Raw genomic sequence first — 26,243 nt, 5'->3', positions numbered from 1 at the left:
TCTCAACAAAGGTTATCTCTTTCCATTCTTTTTTTTTAAATTAATTAATTTTTTTTTTGTAGAGACAGAGTCTCACTTTATGGCCCTCTGTAGAGTGCTGTGCCTCACACAGGTCACAGCAACCTCCAACTCCTGGGCCTAAGCGATTCTCTTGCCTCACTTTCCATTCTTATTATCTACAAAATCCTGCCATATCCAAACATATATAACTTCCACCTTTTCTTCTAGAATCTAACTGGGAGATAATAGTGAAGAAAACCTTTGCCATAGTGTAGAAAAACACTGTTGTAGCAAGCTGTCATTTTTCATTAACCCACCCCCATTCATTCTTGGATCATAGTTGTAAAACTATGGACATAGTGAACCTAAACAAAATTTTTTATTGTGAATGAAAGTGATATTGATGAAAAAGTTAACTTTAAATATAAGTATTTTTGCCATATGAATGCCTGAGAGATTCATCCACCTGCTGCTGGTAATAGTGAGAAAATCCTTCTTTTCCAAGACCATATGTACCATGTTAGAACAAACAGTACCCCATGGTGTTTCTTGAAATCTCATTGTACTCTGTTTAATCATCATTTAACATCTCCCACCTTTTTGGAGAGAAAACTTAATCTCTCTGAAGGGATAAATGGCAATGAAAATTTAATCACATATTTTTAAATCTCACTTAAGTTTATTTGTTTGTATTTCCTCTAAGTTTTAGTGTTTTGAAATTGAGCAAGAATGAAAGAAGAGGGATTAAAATTTTCATAGGCTAGCTTTATTTACATGGCTGACTTCCTTTATGTGTTCTTCCCTTTATTTACTCCTTCAGCAAATTTTATCAGGTATCTATCAGGTGGCTCTGGCAGGAAGCAGTGTACAGGACAGTATATATGTGCCAGCTCTTGCACAGTTTATTTATTATTATTATTATTTTATTGAGACAGAGTCTCACCTCGTCACCCTCTGTAGAGTACTGTAGCATCATAGCTCACAGCAACCTTAAACTCTTAGGCTTAAGCGATTTTCTTGTCTCAGCCTCCCAAGTAGCTGTGACTACAGGCACCCACGACAACAGCCAACTATTTGTTGTTCTTGTTTGTTTGTTTAGCAGGCCTGGGCTGGGTCCACCAGGTCCTGTGCATGTGGCCAGCGCCCTAACCACTGAGCTATGGGTGCTGAGCTTGCACAGTTTGCTTTTTGGTGTAATATAGAAAAATAAATAATGTTAATTCAGATATTTTCATGAGCTATGAAAACAGAGAGCAGAGTAATGGAACAGAGTCACTGGGGGTGTGAAGCCACCTCAGGGCAATCAAGTGCATCTCTAAGCATGATATGCATGAGCATTTCTAAAGCATCTGTAGAGTAAACCATGTGATGATTTGAACCCAGAGGGACATGACAGCAAGGGCAAAGGCCCTGGGAAGAAGACAGACTTGGCTTGTTCAACTAATGCACTAAGGGGAGAGAGGGAGGGAAATGATAGACTGATGTGAAAAAAGAGGCAGAAGTTAAACCATGAAGAACTTTGAAGGCTGGAAAGGAGTTTGAATAGCTTGCTAAGTTTAACAAGAAACCATTGGAGAGTATTGAATAGGAAAGGAATATGTTACAATTTTACATAGAATAAAAATCACTTAGCTCTGTGATGAGTTATAGAAGTCTAAAAAGAGAAAAATAGACGCAATTACCGTACTTTGGGAGAGAAAGGAAGGTGGACTAAACTTAGTAGTGAGAAGAATGTAGATTTATAATATATTTAGGAGGAAATGTAAATAGAGAAAACCTCATTGATTGTCTCTGATGAGGGCAGAAAAGGGGGTTAGTTCTATTTTTGAGAAATGAAAAATATGTGAAAAGTAATGAAATATGAAATACCTAAGGAAGAAAAATTTTGAGGAAAGAAATTAGAATTCTTTTGAGTACATATTAAGTTTCAGATAAGTATTGAATATCCAGGTAGAAATGTCAAACTGGTCATTGACTCTTCGTGTCTCTATCTTAGGGAACTATTGGATCATATGATACGTTTAACATTTTTCAACTCATAGACTGTACATGAAGCCCGGGACCCGTGGGAAACAAAACTAATACAGGAATGAAGCCCTAAAATTCAATTTCAATTCAATTATCTTTCGTTTATCCCTCCCTCTCCTTTTTCCTAACCAATACAACATAATGTTGGACAATAAAGAGTTGCACATCTGGGTGTTATATTATGTCAGTAAAGTAACTTTCTTCCTGTATTCTAAATTTATACTCTTCTACTTACTTGGCTTATTCCTTTCTCAATTGCCAATTGTCTCTGCTAATGAGCCCTCCTTTACATCACTAGATAAGGGTACTGAGCTTTATTATTGTGTGTTTTTTAGTTTGATACCAGCAGTGGCTCCCAATTTATTTAATCCCTGCTGTTGTACAAAAGTCAATGTTGTCAACATTGGTGTTGGGGATGATTTCAAAATTCCACCATCCTTATTATCATCTTGCTCCTAAAATGTTATATTTTTGTGATTTTCATCATTCCATTCCTTTTACCTAAGACGTTTTGCTTCCCCTTCAACATGTTCACATCCTGGCTACCCTTAAAAACCCTAGCTCAAATGTTACTTTTTAAAATGAAGACTGTTTTGTTATCTCAGCTAAAAGGAGTCTTTCTTCCTCTGAACTTCTGTAACACTATGAGCACATTTATGGGTGTTACTTAGGATAAGTAATACATTCTTCCAGGTACTATATTTATTTAGGCACATGTGTAAATGGAAAAGATCAGACATGCTTGCTATGCCTACAACTTCATTCTGAAGGGCTCTTGCTTATGGCTTTCTGCTGAAGGAAACTGTCTTTTGAATAGGGATGACTGTTTTTCTACCAGTCAACACTATCTATTGTCTGGTTATAGTTGATTGAACCCCTGCTGGAGAGAAAGGAGATATTCAAATATCTGTGAATGACTTGCTGCAGAAGCTCTAACCAAACAGTAATGATGGTGTTTAGCCGAGCATATAATCAAATTCTTTCAGAAATCTGAGCTGTGAGATATATTTATTCATTCAGTTAGGAACAGGAGCAATAATTTAAAAGAATCATAGAAGCTATGAACCACTAGGACCTATGAGGAATACTGTCAGGAGTGACTCATTTTTCAGAGTCAAACAGAACCATGATTATTAAAGCATGAAAAGCAGAGATGAGTCCAGCAGCAAGTAAGAATTACTTAGTTACACAGTGTTGGGGACCTGAACAGCTGTGTGTCCCAAAGAGGTCTTTGGATGTTCCTGAAATTCCAGGAGATGTTTTTCTCTCTTTATCAAGTGTGTCCTTATTACACACTTGCTAATCATGATAGCCTGACTGAGGTGTCTGCCTATCCTACTGACCCATATCCACCTGGGAGCCTAAATCATGTTTACTTTATCTTTACAGTCACCCTGTCTGTGAGCAGTGTCTTTTAGATACAACTTCCCCAAAATGGCTGTTGACCAAGAGAACAAGCATAATAGCTTGATGAGTTATTAGAAAAAATTAATGACATGATCCTCTCACATTCCAACTAAATGGGTAATAATCAGAGAAATATTTCTAGTTAAATTCACAAAAAAGAGAGCTCGCTTTATGCTGTCATTCTTTGACAATTGACCACTTTGAGGATTTATTGGAGATGAGTTTAAACTCTAAGTGGGGTTACTACAATAAATATGCAAATTAGCTTGCTACCATCATATTCTGAGGAAATATCAACTTTCCCTTTTATAAAAAATGTATTCATTATTCTCTTTATTTCAGAATTGTATTTAATTCTTGTTACAATCCTGAAACATCAAAATTATTTTTATCCATTTTGAGACCAAACCCTGGAACAGACAGAGTAGAAACAAAAATAAGATGGAAAGATAATAGAGTGCACTTTTGGGTGTTGAATTGTGCCAAAATGCTTGTCTTTGGAAAAAAGGCCTGTGGATGGAATATACAAAGCGGAATTCCTGCTCAGAGATTTCAATTTATTGCTTTACTTTTCCTTGCATCTAACTTCCTGATTTTTAAAATTTCTGTTTTTTTAGCTCATCCCTCTTTTCTTTATCTTCTTTTTATACTCTTACCCTCAGTCAGCAAAGGACCATAGCCTATGCATAATACATTTAAACTTTTTGAGTCATCCTTCTCAAACCAGTCCCAGACAGGAAAGAGTTAAAATGGCTGGTTTGGCTTCTGGGCCTGGGATTCTCGCCTATGGTGAGATACTTGATGGGAACAGTCGTTTGAAGTAAGTGCACCCCACTCCACCCTACTACGATGCACAGCCTCCAACAGACTTGAATATAGTTCTCTTTAGTTCTCAGAATAACACGGTGCCTCACGCCAATAGTTTGTTAATTCACACGAGGTGCTGCTCAATTCTCCATTCATCACACCAGCTAATATAATTAGTGGTCACAAGCCATAATTTTATGCCATTTTAGGCTTACCACGTGCAAATAAATTGATGTGCTCATAATTTTAAATGAACAAATTAAGTTTGAGTTTAAAAAACTTTAAATTTTATATTTGACATATTTAGTGTTAGCTTCATTTAGAAGATGGACATACACATTACATGGTCTCAGGCAAGTCCCCTGACCTCTCTATGCATCAATGTTCTAAAAAATAAAGTCAAATTTTGCTTTGTTCATCGGATCATGGTTAGACTTACATGACATTAATGAAGTCCTTGGTAAAAAGATAAAATACACAATATATTTTAAGAGCAATGGAAATCATAACTATGTGCTCAATTTAGCTTTTGCAATTTTGCAAATTGTGTTTCACAATTTTATTTAGACAGCTATAATTTTAAAGCTAAAACTTGCATAATAATTAAAAACTGATTATTTTGATAGAAAGCATAGAATTTGGGATCTCCACTGGTGTAAGATTAAATAGTTTAATAAATAACTGTGAGCCCAAGGGTTAATTTTTATACAGCTTCACATTTCATTCCTAGAATGAGTAAATTATACATATGAGTTCAAAGTTTAGAACCTGATTAAAACATATATAAGGAAAATGCAAAAATCTTAATATACATATACAGAACAAACTTCTATAAGCACGTCTTTGAGAAATGGATGACATTTCTCAGTTACAGTGGCATATTTCATATGTAGGAAGTGAATTACTGGCTGAACATAACATTAATAAAATTGCATTTGCTTCAGTTTTAGTACTAAATAACACTCTATCTTCCTCAAAATAAAAGCAAGAAAGAAGAAAACCTTTTACTATAAAGAAAAAGTGTGAGGCAGAAATTTGATGTTGCTGTGAGTTAGGCTGACGCCAGGCACTCTAGCCTGGGCAACGGAGGGAGGGGACTCTCGTCAAAAAAAAAAAAGTGTAAAAGTGTATCGACCTTCCATTCTAGGAAAATGTTCTGAAAATGAAAGAGGAAGAAACTCTGCTCAAGAAACAGAAGTTTTCACTTCTCTAACTGAATATTTAATATGAGTAAAAGCAGCAGCAGACAAGTAGAGTTACCAGAAAACAGCAGACTTAACACTGATTTAAAGGTATCTTTCCTTTATCTCTGGATTTTGGGCCAATCTTATCATTTAAACCCAAGTAACTATCCGATTAGTTCAAATGTAACCACTTTCAGTAGATCCACCACAGTGTAGTAAGCACAATTCTTTTTTTGTTACATTGGTAAAGATCCCTTCATTTAGTCTATTTTTAAACAAGAGGGCCTTTAGGGAGATCATGCTATTTTCATATAGAGTTAAATGAATCATACAGTGTTATATAATAAATACTTAATAGAAATGATTAAATAAAATAACACTTTACCAGGAATGTTGTAGGTTCTCAGAGAATATAGAAAAAAAGATAAACAAATCCAGGAGAAAAAAAACCTCTAAAGCACTATCACAAAGATTCTAGTTGAGAGAAGCTTCATTTGGAAAACCCACTGAGTGTATACTTGTGTACGAAGTATATACCTCAGCCTTGTGCTTACCTGCTAGGATTCTGATGGGGTATGCAGCTCCCAGAACCTGTAAAGGGACTTCTCAACAGTTCCTGGCAAATTTATGTCAGACTTTGGGGTGAGAAATTCAAAGAACTGCTCAGACTCCACCCTGTGGGGAATTTGTAAACTATGGTTCCTCCCACACCCTATCTAAACTGTAAATCTCCAGCCACAAACAAAAACCTAAGTAAAATGTGCCCCAGTTTATCATTTCAAACACCAGAGCCTTCACCGTGGGCTCTTTCCCCGAGGCCATTGCTCTTTAGACTCAAGTAAACACCACCTTGTTCTTTAACTACTTACATCTCAAGTACCTGAGCTGCTGAGTTTGTCTAAGGGCTAAATTCCACATTTTGCTTTGGGTGCTGGATTTTTGAAGAAGTACCTGTGGTCCAATTCTTTGAGAGTTTAAAGTCTGATGACAGAGTTCATGACATTTAATGGATAAACTTTTAAGTCAAAGGTTGAAAATAGGCTCCTAGTTCCAAGAGTATACATTCTTGCCTAATATGCAAATGTGGGTTTTAATAAACTACTAGTAATAACTCTAGAAAGTTAAGGAAGAAAGACTTAGAATCTGTAAATTCAGTGGAAACTAGTCTGGGAAACTTCATTAATGCAAATTATTCCTTCTTTAAGCCTGAGAGCTTTTTTATTTTTTATTTTTTTAATAGAAACTAGGATCTTGCTCATGTTTGGGCTGGTCTCGAACACCTGACCTCAAGAAATTCTCCTGCCTTACCCACCCAGAGTGTTAGCATTACAGGTGTGAGCCACCAAGCCTGGCCTACATCTATGAACTTTGTATGGTTCTACCTTGATTACCTCTTTAGGTTTATTCCTGAGCTTGGGAATTTTGCTAAATATCCTTTTGGTTATAAAAACTAAGATTAAAGACTTTCAGAATTAGGACTTGGCCTCAATAATTGAATTATTCATGCACACTTGTGATTTGCTGAGAACCTACAACATTCCTGGTAAAGTGTTATTTTATTTAATCATTTCTATTAAGTATTTATTATATAACACTGTATGATTCATTTAACTCTATTCTATCTCTTAATGATCAAATAGACATAAAAGTACCTTCCTCACAAAATTATTGAGATAACAAAATCATGCGTGAAGAAGAAAGCTGTACCACCATGACACATAAGTCAATCAGTGATGCGTTCTTTTTTTTTCTTTTAATTAACAAGACAAAATGTACTGTCCTCCAGTCTCCAAGAGAAGGGGCTAAAGCTCATGAAGTTACTTTAATATAAGTAATGGACCAGTGAAAAGAAAATATATTTCACTTTATCAATCCTATCCTTATAACAATCCTATAAAATAAGTTGACTACCCTCATGTTATTAACTTGAAAGAGAAAAGTATTTGAAGCCATCCAGGAAATTTCAAAACTTGTTCTCCCTCCCCCCATTTTGCTTATGCATTGTGTTTTAAAACTTTTGGAAGATTTGCCAGGTTCTAACCATTTTTGATAGGAGAGTCAGTGTCTTTTAGTGACTAAAGATATAGAAATATGGATAGAAATGAACACCTCAAAGTATTGCTTTCACATTGTTTCTTCCAAAACCTTTTAATAATACTATTAAAAACAATGCCATCAATATGTTATCTTAAAAACTATTGTTTAACATTTGCCATTTTAGAAGAATTTGGAGGTGTAAACTACACTTCTATTTCTTATGTTCTGTAAATCTGTTTCTCTTTCTCTTTAAATTTGTTACCTTCATTCATTTAAGAAAAATCTTAAGTGTATTCTTTGCACCAGGCACAAAGGAAAATGCCAGGCTATCATGGCAAGTAAAATTTTTATAATAACATAAGCCCCTAAAAATATAAAAAGATTGTGAGCTACAAGTCATAAGGGCAGAAGTGAAAGCAAGACCCTGCCTGTGGGAGCTGAAGAAAGGATGGAGTGAGCTTCCATTCTTTCTTTTTCAGAAACAAGAAGAAAAAAAAATTGGTGCCAGGAAAATTTGTTACAACAAATGTTACAAAAAAAATTTGTTACAATTCAAAGATGTCTATTAATTTCCACTTGTCATTCCAGCTTCAACATGGTATGTTTCCGGGAGGCCAAACTGTGATGTTAACCTCCTCAGAGAATTACCTATGTATGAAGCTAAATATTAATGAATACCTATTGAATTGGTTATATTTTTTGAAGGTTCACTTCTTTCCTTCTAAATTATTGGGGATATAGAAAAGTTCTGTTCTCCCAAGAGGTAATTTTTAAACGATTCTTCAGGGCTTATGGAGTGCCTAAGCATTTAGCAGACTTCAGTGGATGCCTGCTGAGTGATTCACCAAATTAAATTCAGCGCAGCAAACTCTGGAGCAAACTCCACCCAATCATTGCCCTCCAACCTTGGTTGTTAAGTAAGTGAAAATGAGTGATGAGGTTAAGGACAGTGCCAATGCTTGGTGGCCAGTTTAGACCTCTCTACTAAAAGTAGTGTCTGGTCTAGTAAGGAAAGACAAACCTCAGTGTTGAGCATAATCTGGAGAAGAATGATGAAAAGCTGTAATTTCAAATTTGAGTAGGTAGAAAATTTTAGTGGCTCATGCCTGTAATCTTAGCACTTCAGGAAGCTGAGGAAGGAGAATCACTTGAGGCCAGGAGTTTGAGATCAGCCTGGGCAACATTGTGAGAACTTGTTTCTATATAAAATCCATCAAACAAACAAACAAAAAGAAAAGAAAAGTGAAGAAAAGAAAAGGAAAGAAAAGAAAGGAGAAAAGAAAAATCACACTCAAATATTTTTTAAAATTTCACATTACCCTTAAAAAAATTTTTTCTTGAAACTCACTTCTCACTTCTCTGAAGAAAAAATTAATCTGAGTCATTATTGGGACTCTCCCTCCTTCTTCCAGCAGGATGGTGGGAAGTTCCTGGATATTTTAAGCAGAACAGGGCCAATTAGCTTCCTCTCGCTGCCCTTCTGCCTCTCTCCTTTCCTAGCCTACCGTAGGGACTCTCCACACCCAAACATCCTTTTCTTTCACTTGGGGATAACCAATGTAACATAACATGCCAGGCCAGGAGGTCCTCTCGAGAAATTTCTGTTCGGAAACCATGGAATATAGAATCATCTGTAAGTGCGTAGGGGGAAACATACATAGTAATTATAAAATATAAGGAACACACCCAAAAGTGTCTGCCTTCTGTTTTCCTCCCTTCTCTTTCCTTCTCTTTCTTCCCCTCTCCTTCCCTTCTAGTCCCCATCCCTTTTTCTCTTTCCCTTCCCATCCTTTACTTCCTCCCCTGTCTCCCTCCTCTCCTCCTTCCCTCCACTCTCTCCGCAGTCATCTCCCCTGGCCTTTCCTCCCTTTCCCTCTTTCCTTTACTTCTTTCCTCCACCTCCTCCCCTTTTTATCTCTTCCCTCCCCTCTCCCTTCTCCTCCTTTTTCTCCTTCTATAACTGGGAAGGAAGAAATATTAATATGCTCATAATTTACTAAACAATATTTAGACAATCTTTCTTTTCTGTGCAGTACATAGGCTGATTATTAGAAAACTTTCTCAGTAATGAATGGGGAGTTTCCCGTTCTCTGTATTTATGTTCTTAGTTTGTAGGAGGAAAATACAAAAGTTCATTCTAAGCAAATGACATTTTGCCAGTTGGTGATTAAAATTTATTTAGAGAAAAAAAGTAAGGAAAAATAGGAAAATAAAGTATTTGAGGTTTAGATTTAAAAAAAGAAGAAAAGAAAAAATGTATTCAGACTAAAATTCTTTTTTTATATATTAAATCATAGCTGTGTACATTGATATGATCATGGGGCATCATTCACTAGCTTCACAGACCATTGACACGTTCACTTTTTCCTAGATCAGAACTTCTCCCTCACTATTAAGTTAACAGAGGCATTTAGAGCAATCTATACCATATGTTCCAGAAGGGGGAGTTTAGAAATTCTCTGTTAATTGCGTTTACATGTCAATTTTCTCAAATTCGAATGCTTTATATGAGGAATTAGAATAAATAAAATAATCTACTATTTCCCCCCCTTGGTATTTCAAGCTGATAAAAGAATCAGAGCTGAGCTATAAGTTGCATCCAAAGTAAGTCTGAAATAAGCAAATGCTTTTAACACTGTTGGCCCTATTTAAAGCATCAAAATACCTGAATATGTATAACATTGATTAATTACTAAATTGCCATTAAGGATTTTTTCTTATTAAATCATAGCTGTGAACATTAATGCAATCATGGGGCACCAAACACTGGTTTTATATACAATTTGACATATTTTCATCATACTGGTTAACATAGCCTTCCTGACATTTTCTTTGTTATTGTGTTAAGACATTTACATTCTACATTTAGTAAGTTTCACATGTACCCTTGTAAGATGCACCTTAGGTGTGGTCCCACCAATTACCCTGCCTCCCCCATCCTCTCCGCTTCCTCCCCTACCCTCCCTTTCCCCTTTCCCCATATTCTTAGGTTGTAACTGCGTTATAGCTTTCATATGAAAACTATAAATTAGTTTCATAGTAGGGCTGAGTACATTGGATACTTTTCTTCCATTCTTGAGATAGTTTGCTAAGAAGAATATATTCCAGCTCCATCCATGTAAACATGAAAGAGGTAAAGTCTCCATCTTTCTTTAAGGCTGCATAATATTCCATGGTATACATATACCACAATTTATTAATCCATTCATGGGTCTATGGGCACTTGGGCTTCTTCCATGATTTAGCAATTAGGAACTGGGCTGCAATAAACATTCTGGTACAAATATCCAAATAATGTGATTTTTGGTCTTCTGGATATATACCTAGAAGAGGAATTGTAGGATCAAATGGCAGGTCTATTTTTAGATCTCTAAGTGTTCTGCAAACATCTTTCCAAAAGGAACGTGTTAGTTTGTATTCCAACCAGTAGTGTAGAATTGTTCCCTTTTCTCCACATCCACGCCAACATCTCTGGTTTTGGGATTTTGTGATATAGGCTAATCTTACTGGAGTCAGATGATATCTCAAAGTAGTTTTGATTTGCATTTCTCTGATGATTAAGTATGATGAGCATTTTTTCTTATGTCTGTAGGCTGTGCACCTGTCTTCTTCAGAGACCATTAAGGATTTTTAAACTCCTGTGGTAGAGCAAGGGATTGTTTTCAAATGAACCGTTTTGTAGTGGTACTTGAGGCTGTTAGTGTTTGTTTAATCACATAACAATCAAAGTAATATTGTTACTGCCACTACAGGTTCCCTGAAGTTTCTGCAAAACTTGTGAAATCAGTTGACATCTGGGTCATTTTTGGGGAACTTTAAATTTTATAGAATAACTTGAGTCACCTTGACATCATTGAATATATGGCAACATAGCTGACGTTGTGATGACTGTGTGTGAAATGAGGACAAGAAATACATAATCTCCATTTGAAGATAAAGCTTTAAAAAAAAAAAAAGAAGATAAAGCTTTCATACAATAGTAAGTTTTCCATAGTACAATGTACAAAGCAGATGCCTTCCTTTTGCCCTAATAATTCACATTTCATAAAAATTAAAAATATATACAGTAGAATCTCTGCAAGTTGACCACCCAAGGGAGTATAACAAACTGGCCAACATATGGAGATATTCAACATAAGGAACTGGCCTGCTGTGCTGATAACTACATGGTCTGTGAACATAGGTCCACTTAAAAGGAGGTGGTCAATGTAGGGAGGTGGTCAACTATGGAGAATCTACTGTATATATTAAAAATTACTATCAAGAGAGGAAGTGAGGGATGTGTTTGGGGGTATCACCTCAAGATCCTCTGTAGGGATTTGATTTTCTTCCTGTATTGGTCTGTTAAAGTGTTTTCTGGTGTCGCTAATAAATTCTGCAAAGGTTCTCATTGTAGATGTGTCCAGTATCTGCACACTAATTTTTCCAGTAGTTTGTGACTTCCCATAGCCTATACTACACACATACAAAAATATAGAAAATTCCTAAATTTTCTTAATCCCCACACTGCAGACAAGGGTCAAGATTTTGCTTGACTCCAATCCAATGAATGTTGCAGAAAATCCCTAAGAGCCAAAGGGAAATACTTCTAAGGGGCTCTTATTTATTATAGTTGAGGAAGGTACAGAACATAAAAGTAAGAATTACCAGACATGGAAAAGGACATTAATAAATTTGAAATTTTAATTTGTATTTATATATAAAAACAGCATCTGGTTCTACAGAAACATATTTGTAATCTGGAGAAAAATTATAATGTTTTAGCAAAATACAAATTTTCAAAACTGACCAAATAAGGGGAACATTTCAAGAGAATTATTCTTTTAGAAGACAACTGAAAATGTGTTTAAAGAATTAGCATATAGAAGGCAACATTATTTGAAGTTTAGTATATGTGCTCTAGTTCAACTTTAAAGATTAGGAGATGCCCATGTTATTCAAACTATTCCAGACCACACTGAAAGATCAGCTTCTCTGTTTGTTTTCTGAAGTTTATCTTCCTCTCAGTTTCAAAACTTGATAAGGATAGGAGTGTAACCTGCAAAAAGCTATTTCGATTTAAAGAAAAAAAAATTGGCAAGGAATTGTGTTGCATCTGTTTTCATCAAAGCCTATTAGCTAAGGCATTTTGAGACTGGGGCAGAGGGTGGTTCGGATTGATACCTTTGGCTTTAAAGGAACATGGTGAAATCAGTTGACATCTGGGTCATTTTTGGGGAACTTTAAATTTTACCTCCAGTGGCAGTCTTCAACTTTGTTGCTTTTGACTCTTAACGAATTTGGCACCTTGGAAGCTTAAATTTCATTTCCCTTTCTGATGTGAATAGAGGAGAATAAAAAAAGCAAAGGTAAGTATTTCACTGTTACATCCGCTCTGTATCAAAACACGATTGTTTTATGATAAACAACACGAGAAATATCTCTCAGATCTTACTGTTTGGAAAAATATGTAGAACTGTGCTACCTTTAAAGTAGTTTTGTCTGCTAGGGAAGTCAAAGCAGACATTTTGCTCTACCTTTAGCAGCCTTGCAGGCCCTTTGATTTCTAACAGTGAGCTTAACATCTGCTTGTGTTCACTGTATAATAATTTTTTTTATTGTGTGTATTTATTTACTTTTTCAATCTATGTATGGCCAATTTCACTTTAATGAACAGTATAAATTCCTCAACCCTTGTTAAATGATAAGTGGAAGATAAATAAATGAATGAATAAGGGATTATTGCTTTCATACAAAATTCACCTTCTTAGAAAAAATGCTCTATTCAGTAAATGGTGCTAGGAAATTGGATAGCCATAGGAAGAAGAATCAAACAGGATCCATATCTCTCACCTTTCACAGATAGAAGTTCAAGATTGATAAAAGACTTAAATGTAAGTCAAGAAACTATAAGAATTCTAGAAGAAAATGTTAGAAATACTCTTCTAGAAATAGGCCTAGGCAAAGCATTTATGAAGACCCCAAGGATGGGCATATTGGCTCATGCCTGTAATCCCAGCACTCTGGGAGGCTGAGGTGGGTGGATTGCTTGAACTCAGGAGTTTGACACCACCCAGAGAAACAGTGAGATCCCATCACTACTGAAAATATAAAAAATAGCTGGGCATAGTGGCACATGCCTATAGTCCCAGCTATTCAGGAAGCTGAGGCAAGAGGATTGCTGAAGCTATGAGGTTGCAGGGAGCTATGATGCCCTGGCACTGCACTGACTCTGTCTTTAAAAAAAAAAAAAAAAAGGCAATTACAACAACAACAAAAATAAATAAACAGGACTTGATTGAATTAAAAAGCTTCTGTACAGCTCAGAAAATAATCAGCAGAGCAAACAGACAACCTTGAAAATGGGAGATAACATTCACAAGTTATATATCTGATAAAGGGCTAATAACCAGAATCTGCAAAGAATTCAAGCAAATCAGCAAGAATAAAAACAAACAATGCCAGCTTAGTGCCCGTAGCACAGTGATTACAGTGCCGGCCATGTACACCAACAATGGCAGCTTCAAACCCACCCTGGGCCAGCTAAAAAACAATGACAGCTGCAACAACAGCAAAAAAAATAGCTAGGCGTTGTGGTGAGCACCTGTAGTCCCAGCTACTTGGGAGGCTTAAGCCCAAGAGTTTGAGGTTGCTGTGAGCTGTGATGCTACAGCACTCTACCAAGGGTGAGATAGTGAGACTCTGTCTCACAATAAACAAACAAAGAAACAAAAACAAACAATCCCATTAAAATTGGGTAAAAAAATCATGGAAGTAGCCCAAGTGCCCATCACCCCGTGAATGGATTAACAAATTGTGGTATATGTATACCATGGAATATTATGCAGCCATAAAAAAGATGTAGACTTTACATCTTTTATGCTCACATGGTTGGAGCTGGAACATATTCTTCTTGGTAAAATATCTTAAGAATAGAAGAAAAAGTATCCAATGTACTCAGTACTATTATGAAACCAATATGTAATCACCCACACTTCCATACAAATGATAAAATACAACTATAGTCCAGAATAAAGGAAGTAAGAGGAGGGAGAGGGGAGAGGAGGAGATAGGCTGGGAAGAGGGAGAGTAATTGGTGGGACCCTATTATGCACATTTCAAGGGTACATGTCAAAACTATTAAGAGTAGAGTATAAATGTCTTAACACAACAAATAAGTAAGTAAGAAGGCTATGTTAACTAGTTTGATGTAAGCATTCAAATTATATATAAAATCAGCACATTGTACCCCATAAATGCATTAATGTACACAGATATGATTTAATAAAATAAAAAAAATAAATAAAAAGAATAAAAGTAAGCAAAAGACATGAACAGAAGCTTTTCAAAAGAAGATAGACAAATGGTCAATAAATATATGAAAAAAATGCTTAATGTCCTAATCTCTAGGGAAAGGCAAATGAAACCACAATGAGATATCACCTACTCTAGTCAGAATACCTTTTATTAAAAGTTTCAAAGACAATAGACGTTGGCATTGATTCAGAAAGAAAGACATGCTATGGAAAACTGTATCGTGCTTCCATACAAAGAACTAAAAGCAGACTTACTATTTGATACAGCAGTCCCAATAGTGGGTATTTACCCAAAGGAAAATAAGTCATTTTATAAAAAAATCACCTACTTGTGAATTGAAGCACAACTCACAATTGTAAAGATGTGAAATCAATCCAGTGCCCATCAATTCATGGCTGGGTTAATAAAATGTGGTCTATGGAATACTATGCAGCTATGAATAAGGATGGGTTAAGGCTTTTGCAACAATTTGGATGGAATGAGAGATAATTATCCTAAGTGAAGTATCCAGGGAATGGAAAAATAAACATTCTTTTACACGGAACACATGGTATTAAATTGGAAACTTCCGATGAACACACATGTGTACTGAGGGGAATAAAACTCAGTGGTAATCAAGTAAAGGGGATGGGAGAGGAGAGGATTTGCAAAAACCCACTTAATGGGTACAATGAACACTATGTGGGTGATGATCACACTTATAACCCTGACTCAGGCATAGCGAAATTCAAACATACAACAAAACATGTGTACCCTTGTAATATCTTGAAATTTAAAAAGGTAGATAATCATAGCAATATCACATAGATAGATATCACATTTAACTTCATAAATCTCAAAAGAGTATCCTTCATTTTATCAACAAGAAAACTCAAGCATAAAGAAGTTGAAATACATTTTAAAAACTACATAGCTAACCCTGGCAATGATGGGACAAAATAAGTGTTTGGTCATTGATACTATTTCTGGTAGATTCTGGCCAAAAGGGAGGAATTGTAAGCTAAAATAAAATCCTGAGCCTTTCTACCAGCTGACTGAATGGACCCCTCTTCACCAAGGGGACCGCAGAAATACACTAATTCTGACTTGCTAGTCATGAGAAGGGAGATGAGAGATGCCTCATCGTGGTCCCCTCCTTTCTTGGAGGTATCCTTTGTAACTCATTAAGAGGCTGAAGGCTATGCAAGACAAAGCTCAAACCACACCTGCAGGTCCTCAATTTACTTAATGGATCACTTGAGTCTGGTGTATGTCTGGTGACCTGTCTCTAATTAACAGACTTTATTAGCTTAAAACATTCCAAGCCTTTAGACAACACTTCATTTCTTTCTTTTCTTTTTTTTTTTTTTTTGAAATTTTAAGGTCAGTTTATTAAGTTCAATGATGAAAGCTATCAGAAGATTTTCTCCTGAAAAATATTTTTTCTTAGAAAAAAAAGAAAGGAAGATCAAAACCCTCTGAGCATAGTCACAGATGCTGTGGCAGTCAAGCCTCTCTGCAGATGGGGACAGTCCATCAGGTAGTTGAGTCCCTCCCTGGGTCAGAAGGATTGTAGTCTGCATCATCCTCACCATCCTCCAGCTCCAAGTCATCCATTTCCTGGAACAAGGACTTGTCTACTTCCACATTGTTTCCAGCATCCTCCAAGAACTGGATATCAGATGTGTCAAGATTATGATCTGTTTCGAATAACTGTTTCCCACTTAATTTATTTTTTCCTGCTTGTTCTTCTTTCATCTGTTTCTTTTTAATTTCCAAAAGTTCTGCATCAAACTTAGCCTTCCAATTTAAGACTTTCTCAATTGTAACAGGAGTGCCATGGAATAATTGCTTTTCAGCTTCTGCTTCTTTTTCTTTCTGTTTGTTTTCTTCTCCTCTAGTTTTTATCTGATCTACTATTTCATTTATTTTTTCTTGCACAGCTGTCATTAGAGTAAAGATCATCACCATACCAAGATTTTCTTCAGCCTGTAATGCTAATAATTTTTAAATATTTGAGATATCATTATCTTCTAGATTTTCCTGGGAGAATATTGCATAAAGGGGAGCTTCATCTGGGTATTTTTCACTGTATGTAAACTTGAGGATAGTCTGGACAGTTTCATCATTTTCTCCAGCCTCCCATGTCTCAGTAATAGTGAAGCTGGGTGGATTTTCTGATAACACTTAGCAGGACCTTGTCAAGTGAAGCACTACTGAAGGAGAATGTGGTGTCAAGGGAGTCCATTTATATTTTGGAAGACTGATTGTTAGCAGGGTTGGATCAATGTGCAACCAAGCTGTGAAGGAGTTGGGGTAGATAGACTCCAGAGCCTCCAGCTCATTGCGCTGCTCCTCGCCATAATCTATCATCGTGGCCCTTGCTGCTGCCCATGGATTGCCCAGACACCCAAGCAGTGTGCAGCAGCTGAGACCATGGCCGCGCTCAACACTTCATTTCTTTAAACAATTACAAATCAAAGAATCTTTAAGCCCACCTATAACCTGTAAGCTCCTCCCCACCCTCAACTTTGAGATGTCCCATCTTTTGGACCAAACCAATGTATACCGTTCATGTATTGATTTATGACTGTGCGTGTAATTCCTGTCTCCATGAAATGTAACACAGCAAATAATAATCCAATTATAGTGAGTCCACTTGCTTAAGGCTTTTGGGGCATGGATCTGGGCCAAGGTCCTCAAATTTGGCTCAGACTAAACCTCTTCCAATTATTTAAAAAAACTAAAAACAAACAAAAAAACATATAGCAAGAAGGTGATGAACAGATTTTGAATTTACTTTTTTCTGAATTAATAGTTTTCTCTGCTTAAACAGTAAGTGTATAATACTGTATAATAATCCAAACAATTAAATGAAGCCTAGCTACTTCAGGTTATTTTTTTTAAATTCCACTAAATATTTGTAGAATGCTTTAACATTCTACAATTGCTTTACTCTTTAATTAATAAAGGAAAACACTTCTCTCACTTTAACTGGACACTAATTGCTGCTTTAGTAATTCATTTATTCTTTACCTGTTCACTTAATATTGTATTCTCTAGAGCAGCTTTTCTAAGTATTCATCAAAGGGTCATTCGTTCACAGGAGGGTCAGGTTCTCTTACCTTCCTGCGTTCATCTGGAGCATCTGTCCACTGGCTGTTCAGCAGAACAAGTGCACTTTGCAGTGGGAGGTTCCTGGTGGGCTTCCAAGCAGCGGAGTAGTTTAAAGTGGTCAGCAACTAGCTACATCTCCTATGCCGTTTACATACGACCTCCATCTGACTTGGGCAGTTTATGTATCTTCTCTTTTCTAACTTTTAATCATCTTTTTCCTCATCATGTTTGCCTAAGAAATTTCTTAAAAACATTCTCCCCACATGTGACCCTTTCTATTTACTGTGCTTGAAGGAATGGACTTTTGACCCCACGACCCTACCGCAGGACGGATGCAACAGTAGCTTAATGTTTTACTAACACCACTGAGTAGCTAAGCAAGACTCTCTAAGTTTTAAATTAGTGAAAGGACACTGATACAGACTAAAATTTATATTCAGCAGGAAGACACATACCAGAGAAATTGTTTTCTAATTTCCTCTTATCCCTGATTCTTCATGAAGACATGATCATAATTCTGTTGATCTTTGATGAGAAACAATGGAATCCCCACCCTCTTCAATTACTGGGTATTCACTACGTCTATCATGTTTCTCCTCTCCCCACCTGTCCCAGTCTGACCTGTCTTCTTTCTATCACCTCCTTTAAATGGTTTTCCAATCTGATCCCTGCTTCTGTATTTTCTTCTAAAATCTAAACTCCAACTCATTCAGATTAATCTTTCTATACCACAGATGAAATCAGGTCTAAAAATGTTGCATAAAGGCTTTTTAAGTTGATCTCTGAAAAAGATGAAGTTTTTACATAACGTACAAGACTCACTATGAGTTTGGCCTGGGCCGAACTTTGGTGTTTATTTTATGGGTCTTCGCTCTCCCTACAGGTGCGACCATCCAGCCATCTTAAATTCACTGTGGGAATTTGTCTGCCCCAAACTCTATGACTCACCTCTGTGTTTTTCCTTATATGCAATTATTTATTTCTGGGTGAAATATCCTTTTCTGTCTTCATTGTGCTCTTCCAAAAATCAACTTACTTTTTAATCTTAACTCTGCGGTATTCCTTTACTCAAGTCAGAGTTTGTTGTCTCTTGTGTAGCGTTTCCTATAATATTTTATTCAACTGTTCTGAGAGAGAGGTAAAGAGTTCTATAAGCAAAAGCATGACCGAGGTATCAGGAGGTATAAGGAGATTTAACCACCTGGTAGGGCTCAGTCCTTTATGTTATTGTATTAGTAGTAGCAGGATCTCAACAGGGCTCAAGTTTAGCATCAGATGACAGATTTTTGTGTGGAGAGATGACTTGGCTAACTCAGACAACCACGTGTAAAGCAAACTTCTGCTGATGTGTCATCCACTACATACTCACTGCAATTTCTTATGACAATAGCTGATCTCTGCACTTTTTCCTGCAATCTTAGATCTCTTTCCAATACTCAGCGTGAGATGGAGTTTAGAGATTGCTTCTCAGAGTCTTTAACTTCCCAGAAGTACCACTCTGGGTAAGATATTCTTCATTGTACCCCACAGGACCGTACCACCTGCCTTGGGAGCCCTCCATGGCATACGGGAGACAAGAATACACTTTCCACATCTGGATTACTGAGGTCTGATTCTTCCCTGTATTCAGTAGCTATTCTTCATAGTTTGTGGTTTAAGATTATTACCTGTTTTATTAAAGACAGAGTTTTCTTCCCTGTTTTCTAAAAAGTTATTTTCTGTTTTCTCTTAGCTTCAAAGAGAAAAGCAGTATAGAGATGCCTTTAATGTGCCTCTGTAGCTGCAAGTTCCCCTTGAATATTACCTTCACTTCCACTGTGTTCCTGAACCTCCTCTCTGACAAAGCTCTAATGACTTCCTAATGGACAAATCCACAGCTGTCTTCTTTACCGACAGCCGCTGCATTGAAAGCTCTTGTTTCTATCACTCCTTTCACAGGGCAAATCTCATTTAATTTCTATTCTCATTCTCCATTGCCACCTCCTATTTTTCAATCTCACTGTATACTCTTTTCTCTGGGTTATCCAGAAGAAATACATCCTTTCATTTTTGTTCTTGTAGCTCTTTTTTTTTGGTATTGCTCTTAATAAACATTGGCACAGACTAAGTTCTTACTTTATCTGCATACTTGATTACTATGGTTTGAATATATGTGTCCCCTCAAAATTCACATGTGGGAATTAGCCCCTGAGGTGATGGTATAGAATGTCAAGGGCATAAGAACTCTTCCTTCATGGATGCGATGAATACCCTCGTAACAGAGGCTTCAGAGAGCTACATTCTCCTTCCTATCCCTTTTACCACATGAAATCATCCAGATAGCACCATCTATGAAGAGCAACATTTTCCTTTTTTATTTTCTTCCTACCATATGAAGATGCAGCCTTTGTCCTTCCCCTGCAGAGGATATAGCAACAAGGCATCATCTTGGAAGCAGAGTAAGACTTCACTGGACACCGAATCTGCCAGTACCTTGACCTTGACCTTTCCAGATTATATTTTTATAAATAAAATTTATAAATAAATTCCTATTTTCTACACATTACCTGGTAATTTTGTTATAGCATCCCAAACTGAGACAATTACCCGTTTTTCTAGAGTGTTTGTTAATTGAGCAGAACATTTTATCTTTCTTCACTGCCTTTTGCATAGGGAGCAATCAAATATTTTTTTGAATTCAGATTATTGTATTATTTAATTAATTAGATATTTGGCTTCTATGTTGTCTCTTTTGATAAGGATCTATTAATAACCAGTTATGTCAATAAATTAGATTAAAATACCACAAATTAAGATCAATAGGAAAAATAAAAACATTATGGCAACAAAATAGAAAATTAGAAAACAAAACAAAAAGAAAAACAAACAATGTTGAACCATAAGCCTGGGTATCTATTTACTATCTAGACCCAGCATTATTGGAAGGGAATGTGGGGTCTTAGGCTAAGAAGGCATAAATCAAGTACACAAAAGAGAAAGTTATTCCACACAAAGAGTATGTTCTTTTTTTTTTTTTAATAAAAATGTTAATGCTAGGATTCCCTAATATTCAAGGACTTGCTTTTGCATTTAAAATAGGAAAGTATCTCTAAATTCTATCATGTTTTTAATTATTTTTAATCATGTTTTTTATCATGTTTTTAATCATTTTTTTAATCTACAAAGTTTATTTTAGTCTACATTTTCATTATCATAAAATTTTGTAAGTATAACATGGCAGAGGTATGCAATTTTACTTGCATAAAAGAAAAATCCGTCAAGAAAAGAAACACATTTTAGGGGCCAAAGTGCCCACCAGATATTAAACTCTAGCTATAGAAGTACTATGAAGAGGTATATGCTTTATTAGAGATTCTTTCTTCAACATCATACCCCACAGGCTATATTTTTTAAAATAAACTTGTTTCTGTTATGAGCCATCATAGGGATGGTTGGAAATACACACACACACACACACACTCATACAGAGTTAGGGCTAATCCTTCCCACTGCATGCCCACAGAAAATATTATGCTTACATTTGCAACTAAATAAGATTTTATGAAAAGCTTATTCTTTACAACTTTATCTCTTAGTCTAATAGTTGGCCTAAAGTCTTTGTTTGTTAAATGAGTCTCACTATGATTTATGAGACATGTCTGTTGTGTCTATTACTATGCCTTCTTGTGCTGTATATCTTAATTATAGTGCGATTACAGTGTAAAGCAAGGAAGGAAAAATTCCCATTATGTTTGAAGAACTGAGCCCAATGACATGTTTTACCAAACAATGTGCTATCTAATAAGGCCTTAAAAATCCAAATACCATAGGGCACACCGACAATGTTCATTGAATTATATAAGTGAATTAGTTCAGTTTGGAAAGCCCTAGCATTTGCACAATTCCTAAGTCCATAATACCTGGTCACCTACTTCATTTATTAATTGAATATGTTGATTAATGAAGTAGAGGTCCACGGTTGATCTGAAAGTTTCCAAGAAAAGTAATTTCATATGCATATTTGATCTATTATTAAATCTCTACAGAATGTGATTAGAATTGAGACATTTAAAGTATTCTGAAAGTATATTCTCATGGAATTGGCTAATGACTGCTCTGCTTAAGGAAATCAGAGAAGGTTTCAGAGAACAAAGACACTTATGAAACTAATCCCTTCTCACTTGTGTGTGGCAGTCACTACTGGAGCACACACCTCACTCTTTCCCTCTCTGCTAAATGTGACCTTTCAGCTTTTCAGTGAGTACTCCAGGCACTTATTTTAAGAGAATGTTTTTACTAACCTAAGCTGAATGCACACAATCCTAGGGCAATGTCCATTTTAAACTAATCTGATTTAGATAATTGAATATAATTTCCTCCCCCAGTCTCCTTTCTAGCTGAAAATCTAGCTAAGAATAGAGTATTGATGGAGAGAGGCATGAGTGGACACTAAGGTGGAAATTTACCAAACAAGAGAAATTTATTTTAATGTTCATTTCCTGAGAACATTGAGATAATTTCAATTTTTAGAGAGAGCAACTGAAAGGAAAACGTTATACTAAGAGAAAATATTATGCACAGATAAGAACATTCCAATTGCCCTATTGTTTTTTTTTGATATGATAGGATTTTTTTAAACAGAAATAAATGAGAAGAAGGTTGACCTTGACAGATTTTTTGCTATTTTCCTAGAATCTTTTTTTTTTCCTTTAAACGCAAATTATTAACCTGAATCTGTCCTTTCTTTGTTAACTGGTTTCAATAAGCTTTAATTTCCTCAAAGAGGATGAGGGTGACGATGATGAATCTGTGTGGTGCTGGCATCGGGAGAAGGTTTGGGGCATCACAACTCCTGGGCAAGTGCCAGTCGGACTGATTCTAATCAAAAGAATAAAATCTTGCTTTTGCAAAAATGAAAAGAACTGTAAACTAAAACCAGAAAATGGACTCATACTAATTTCCCCCAGATTGTTGATTTATACAACTTTTTCTGAAGAAATGAGTTGCCTGGAGGCTTCTGTCAAACTCCTGTTTTATTTATGTGTTCTGAATTTTATCCCTGAAGGAAATAGTTGCTTTAGACCCAGGCTGTAGTAGGAATGGACAGGAGAGGGTAGGTTCGAGTGCGTATCAGTTTAAATGGGAAAGAGGACTGGACATTAGGAATTTAATACAAATGTACGATTTCTTTTCTTCTTCTTCTTTCTTTCTTTTTCTTTTTCTTTTTCTTTTCTTTTTTTTTGGTGACTCTAAAAAATAGATGTAAGAAAGCTTCCAAAAAGAGAGGGAGCTCTTTAGGGGTCCCTAAAATGACTCGCAGAGAAACATAAATATTGTGATTTGTCCCAAATAGTGATTTGATATGTAATTTAATTCATTCAGAACAGTCATGAACTAATCCATCAATATTGCAGAACCAACTGGCTCAAAACAGATTCGGGTTTCCTGGGTACCTCTCACTCCAGGCAGGCTTGGCTCAGTGAACACTGCCCACCTGAGGAAAAGCAATATCAATCCTCTAAGTTCAGAGTTGAAGAGAGAGCTGAAGCAACTGTAATTCCAATAGGAGAGACCAGCAGATTTGGAACCTGATCGAACTTAACACAGAAGAAATTACTGAGATAATTCCGAGCCTTATAACCATAAACAATTGATTCCTAATGATTTAAATTCAGTCTTTCATGTGATTTTGAAGTGATACTCAAGACATCCATTTTCTGTGAACTGTTCTGGTGTCTTTGGACTTGGCACTCAGTTGAACTGCCTTGGAGAGAGCCTGGGCCAGAGTGCGGAGAACTTTGGCCGTTGTCTGGGGCCCCAGTCTGAGCCGCTGAGCCAGATGGAGCTAATAGTGTTTAGCTGTGGGTCACAGGGAGCCATTGTGAGCGAACTGCCCCTGCCCTATTGTTTTTTACATCTGTCCCTATTTGTCAATATCTAAAATAGAAATTTTTAAAAATGTGTCTTAACTTATGAATTTATGAATGACACTACTCCCTATCAAGATATTGGCATGCATTTTTTTTTCTGCCTGTCCTTTCTAGGTTTGTTTTCTTTAGAAGAGGAAATCAAATACAACTTAGATTTTGTCTTTCATGATGCCTTTTTCAGAGTATATTTCAGAATGCTGGGTAATGAATGAATTGTGCAAAGGTGCAAGGATAATGGTGATCTGCAGTTTTTCAGAAATAAATATAAGAATTCAGTGGATATCATTGTGGGTCCCTCCATCATTGGCAGGCCAGGTGCTTGATGCAGAAAGGCAGGTCAGCCTTAAGGGCAGGGTCTCCTCCCTATGCAGGCAGGAGTGCCTGACTAATTTGAATAGAATAGAACTAATTAGAGCTCTACTCAAGAGCAGAGTAATGTCTTCTGATTTCCCAGATTCATCTTCCTCCATCTATCACTGCAGCCTCCATTCTGAACTTGAAGCTTCTAGACTGAGACTCTGGTCTGGAAATGTACTCAATTTAAATATAGATTAAAATAATATTTTCTAAATTTATACATACATTTAGGTACAACAAAATATCTATTCAACAAAGAAAGAAGTTCACCAAATCACTAATGTGTGTCGAACTCTCACTATGCGTCAGACGTGGGATTAGTATTTTATAGATATTGTTTTTCCTTAGAGAGGAAGAAAGAGTTATAAGAACTATGTGTATTACTATTTTTATTTTACAAGCTAGGAAACTAGAGATATAATAGATCCAGTTAACAGACAAATGACAGATTAGGAAAAGATTAATATCTAGAATGTCTAGAGGTTCCTCAGGGAAAAAGAAAAGAAAACACAACAGAGAAATGATCAAGGGATTAAAATCAGAGATCCACAAAGGGAAACTTGAATAGCCAAAACATTTTTGATGATATGAATAAACACTTTGGGATTCAGAAAAACACACAATTTAGTATGCATGCTGAAATACTTTTATACATCAATCATGTTGATAAAAATTCATATAACATCTATAACTTGAAAGAATGTGGAAGAGTGGGTAGTCCACTGTACATGCTGTTCCAGTAAAGCCATATGGAAACAGACCTTTTCGCAATTTATTAAAATTAAATAGGAACAAACGCTATGTCTCAAAATTTCACTCCTGAGAGTATGTCTCTATTGTTTTTCCTCATTCTGGTATTTATACTGACATGCCAGATTGTATATTCACTTAAGGCATTTATTTAGAAAATTCAAACAAGCATTAGAGATCCAAAAAGTATACACAGTCTCAGCTCCCTGTGGGCTTAGTCTCAAGGTTCCAGGACTGGCCTATGTCTTTGACTTGAATTCCCAAGATCTGTGTGAGAAATTTTGTTTTTGGTAGAGATCTCCCCCAAAGGTCGTAATGCCTCTTTATGTACTTAAGTCAGTCTTATCCAAATGGTTAAGCCAATTGCAAACCATCAGTTAAGAAACTAACTTTTGATGTCTAGAGGAGTTTCCAACTCTGAATAGAATAACATAACTTCCAGTGCCCTAATCTTAGCCAAGAGTCAAAAACCAGACTTCCAGGAATACCCAGAGATAAAGATATAGATAGAACTCTTCTTTTCCAGCTAAAAATCAGCTCTATCTCCACGAGATCCTATATAAACACTTCCATACTTGAGAAATGTGGATCATGGTCCATCTTAGTATGCCCTCCATAAGAAGGATTTAGAAATGTCAAATATAAGGAAATTAATAGACATCATATACATATGATGAAATACTATTAATATATAATGGTAGAAAAATACAATCTATATCAACATAGATATATAAGAAAAGTAAAATGTTCAGTAAAAACAAAATTGTGACATAATGTAATTAATGACCATAACACACACAAAAAACATACACTATCCAAAAATCCACATAGTTATAAATAATGACATGGATTATGGTTTGAAAGGATGCAGTCCCTTTCTCTTGATTACTTTATCACAATCTAAAATTGTTCAGATATTCACTTCATATTGTGAATTGTTTCCAGAAGAATTTTATTCTACTTCTATATTCGTTATTTAAAAACTTTTGTTGTGGTAACTCTTTTTAAGGAGTTGTTCAGTTTCAAATTTTGATTACCCACTGATCTTCAAGTCATATTTAAATGCATCTATAGAGAAAATCATAATGGCCTGCATAAAATGCTACAAAGAGAGAAACTGCAGATAGATATTGAAAAATCCCAGCCACACTTTAAATGCAGATCTTATTCCACACACTTCTTTCTCTCAGTCGGGGAACGGGAAAGCTCAATATCGGCTTAATTGGATTTTCTTTTGGAAATAACATGTTCTTTCTGTCTGGAAGCTTGTTAGAATTTTGTCTATTTTAGAATTCAGACATTTTTGCAAAGCATTCCCGGTGTGTGTGTGTGTGTGTGTGTGTGTGCGCATGTGCACATACATAGAAAAAAT

At 36.0% G+C, this 26,243-nt stretch overlaps 2 protein-coding genes across 6 annotated transcripts in view; both read right to left on the bottom strand.

Annotated features, from left to right (window-relative positions):
- KYNU (kynureninase) overlaps nucleotides 1–18,126 on the bottom strand; it is a 152,473-nt gene extending 134,347 nt beyond the window's left edge. For 2 of the 5 annotated variants that reach the window (XM_053596923.1, XM_053596927.1), the window contains exon 1: nucleotides 17,864–18,126. In XM_053596923.1, the coding sequence (XP_053452898.1) occupies nucleotides 17,864–17,886 (23 nt within the window). In that variant the 5' untranslated portion in view covers nucleotides 17,887–18,126. Of the gene's footprint in view, nucleotides 1–5,980; nucleotides 6,386–8,782; nucleotides 8,894–17,863 lie in introns of those variants that run through there. The other 3 variants (XM_053596926.1, XM_053596925.1, XM_053596924.1) reach the window with 3 other exon arrangements.
- Nucleotides 15,098–17,220, bottom strand: LOC128589962 (RWD domain-containing protein 1-like). Its single transcript, XM_053596928.1, has one exon. It carries the CDS (start codon nucleotides 16,707–16,709, stop codon nucleotides 16,275–16,277), a length of 435 nt encoding a protein of 144 aa, XP_053452903.1. The 5' UTR covers nucleotides 16,710–17,220; the 3' UTR covers nucleotides 15,098–16,274.
- Nucleotides 18,127–26,243: the final 8,117 nt, after the last annotated feature.

Source organism: Nycticebus coucang, chromosome 7 (assembly GCF_027406575.1).
Source record: "Nycticebus coucang isolate mNycCou1 chromosome 7, mNycCou1.pri, whole genome shotgun sequence".
Lineage (NCBI taxonomy): Eukaryota > Metazoa > Chordata > Mammalia > Primates > Lorisidae > Nycticebus > Nycticebus coucang.
The sequence above is the reverse complement of the archived record's forward strand: the minus strand, read 5'-3'. Positions and strand labels throughout refer to the sequence as shown.

Coding starts and splice junctions, on each gene's coding strand:
- LOC128589962 (XM_053596928.1), bottom strand. CDS start 16,709: ATGGTGATGATCTTTACTCTAATGACAGCTGTGCAAGAAAAAATAAAT.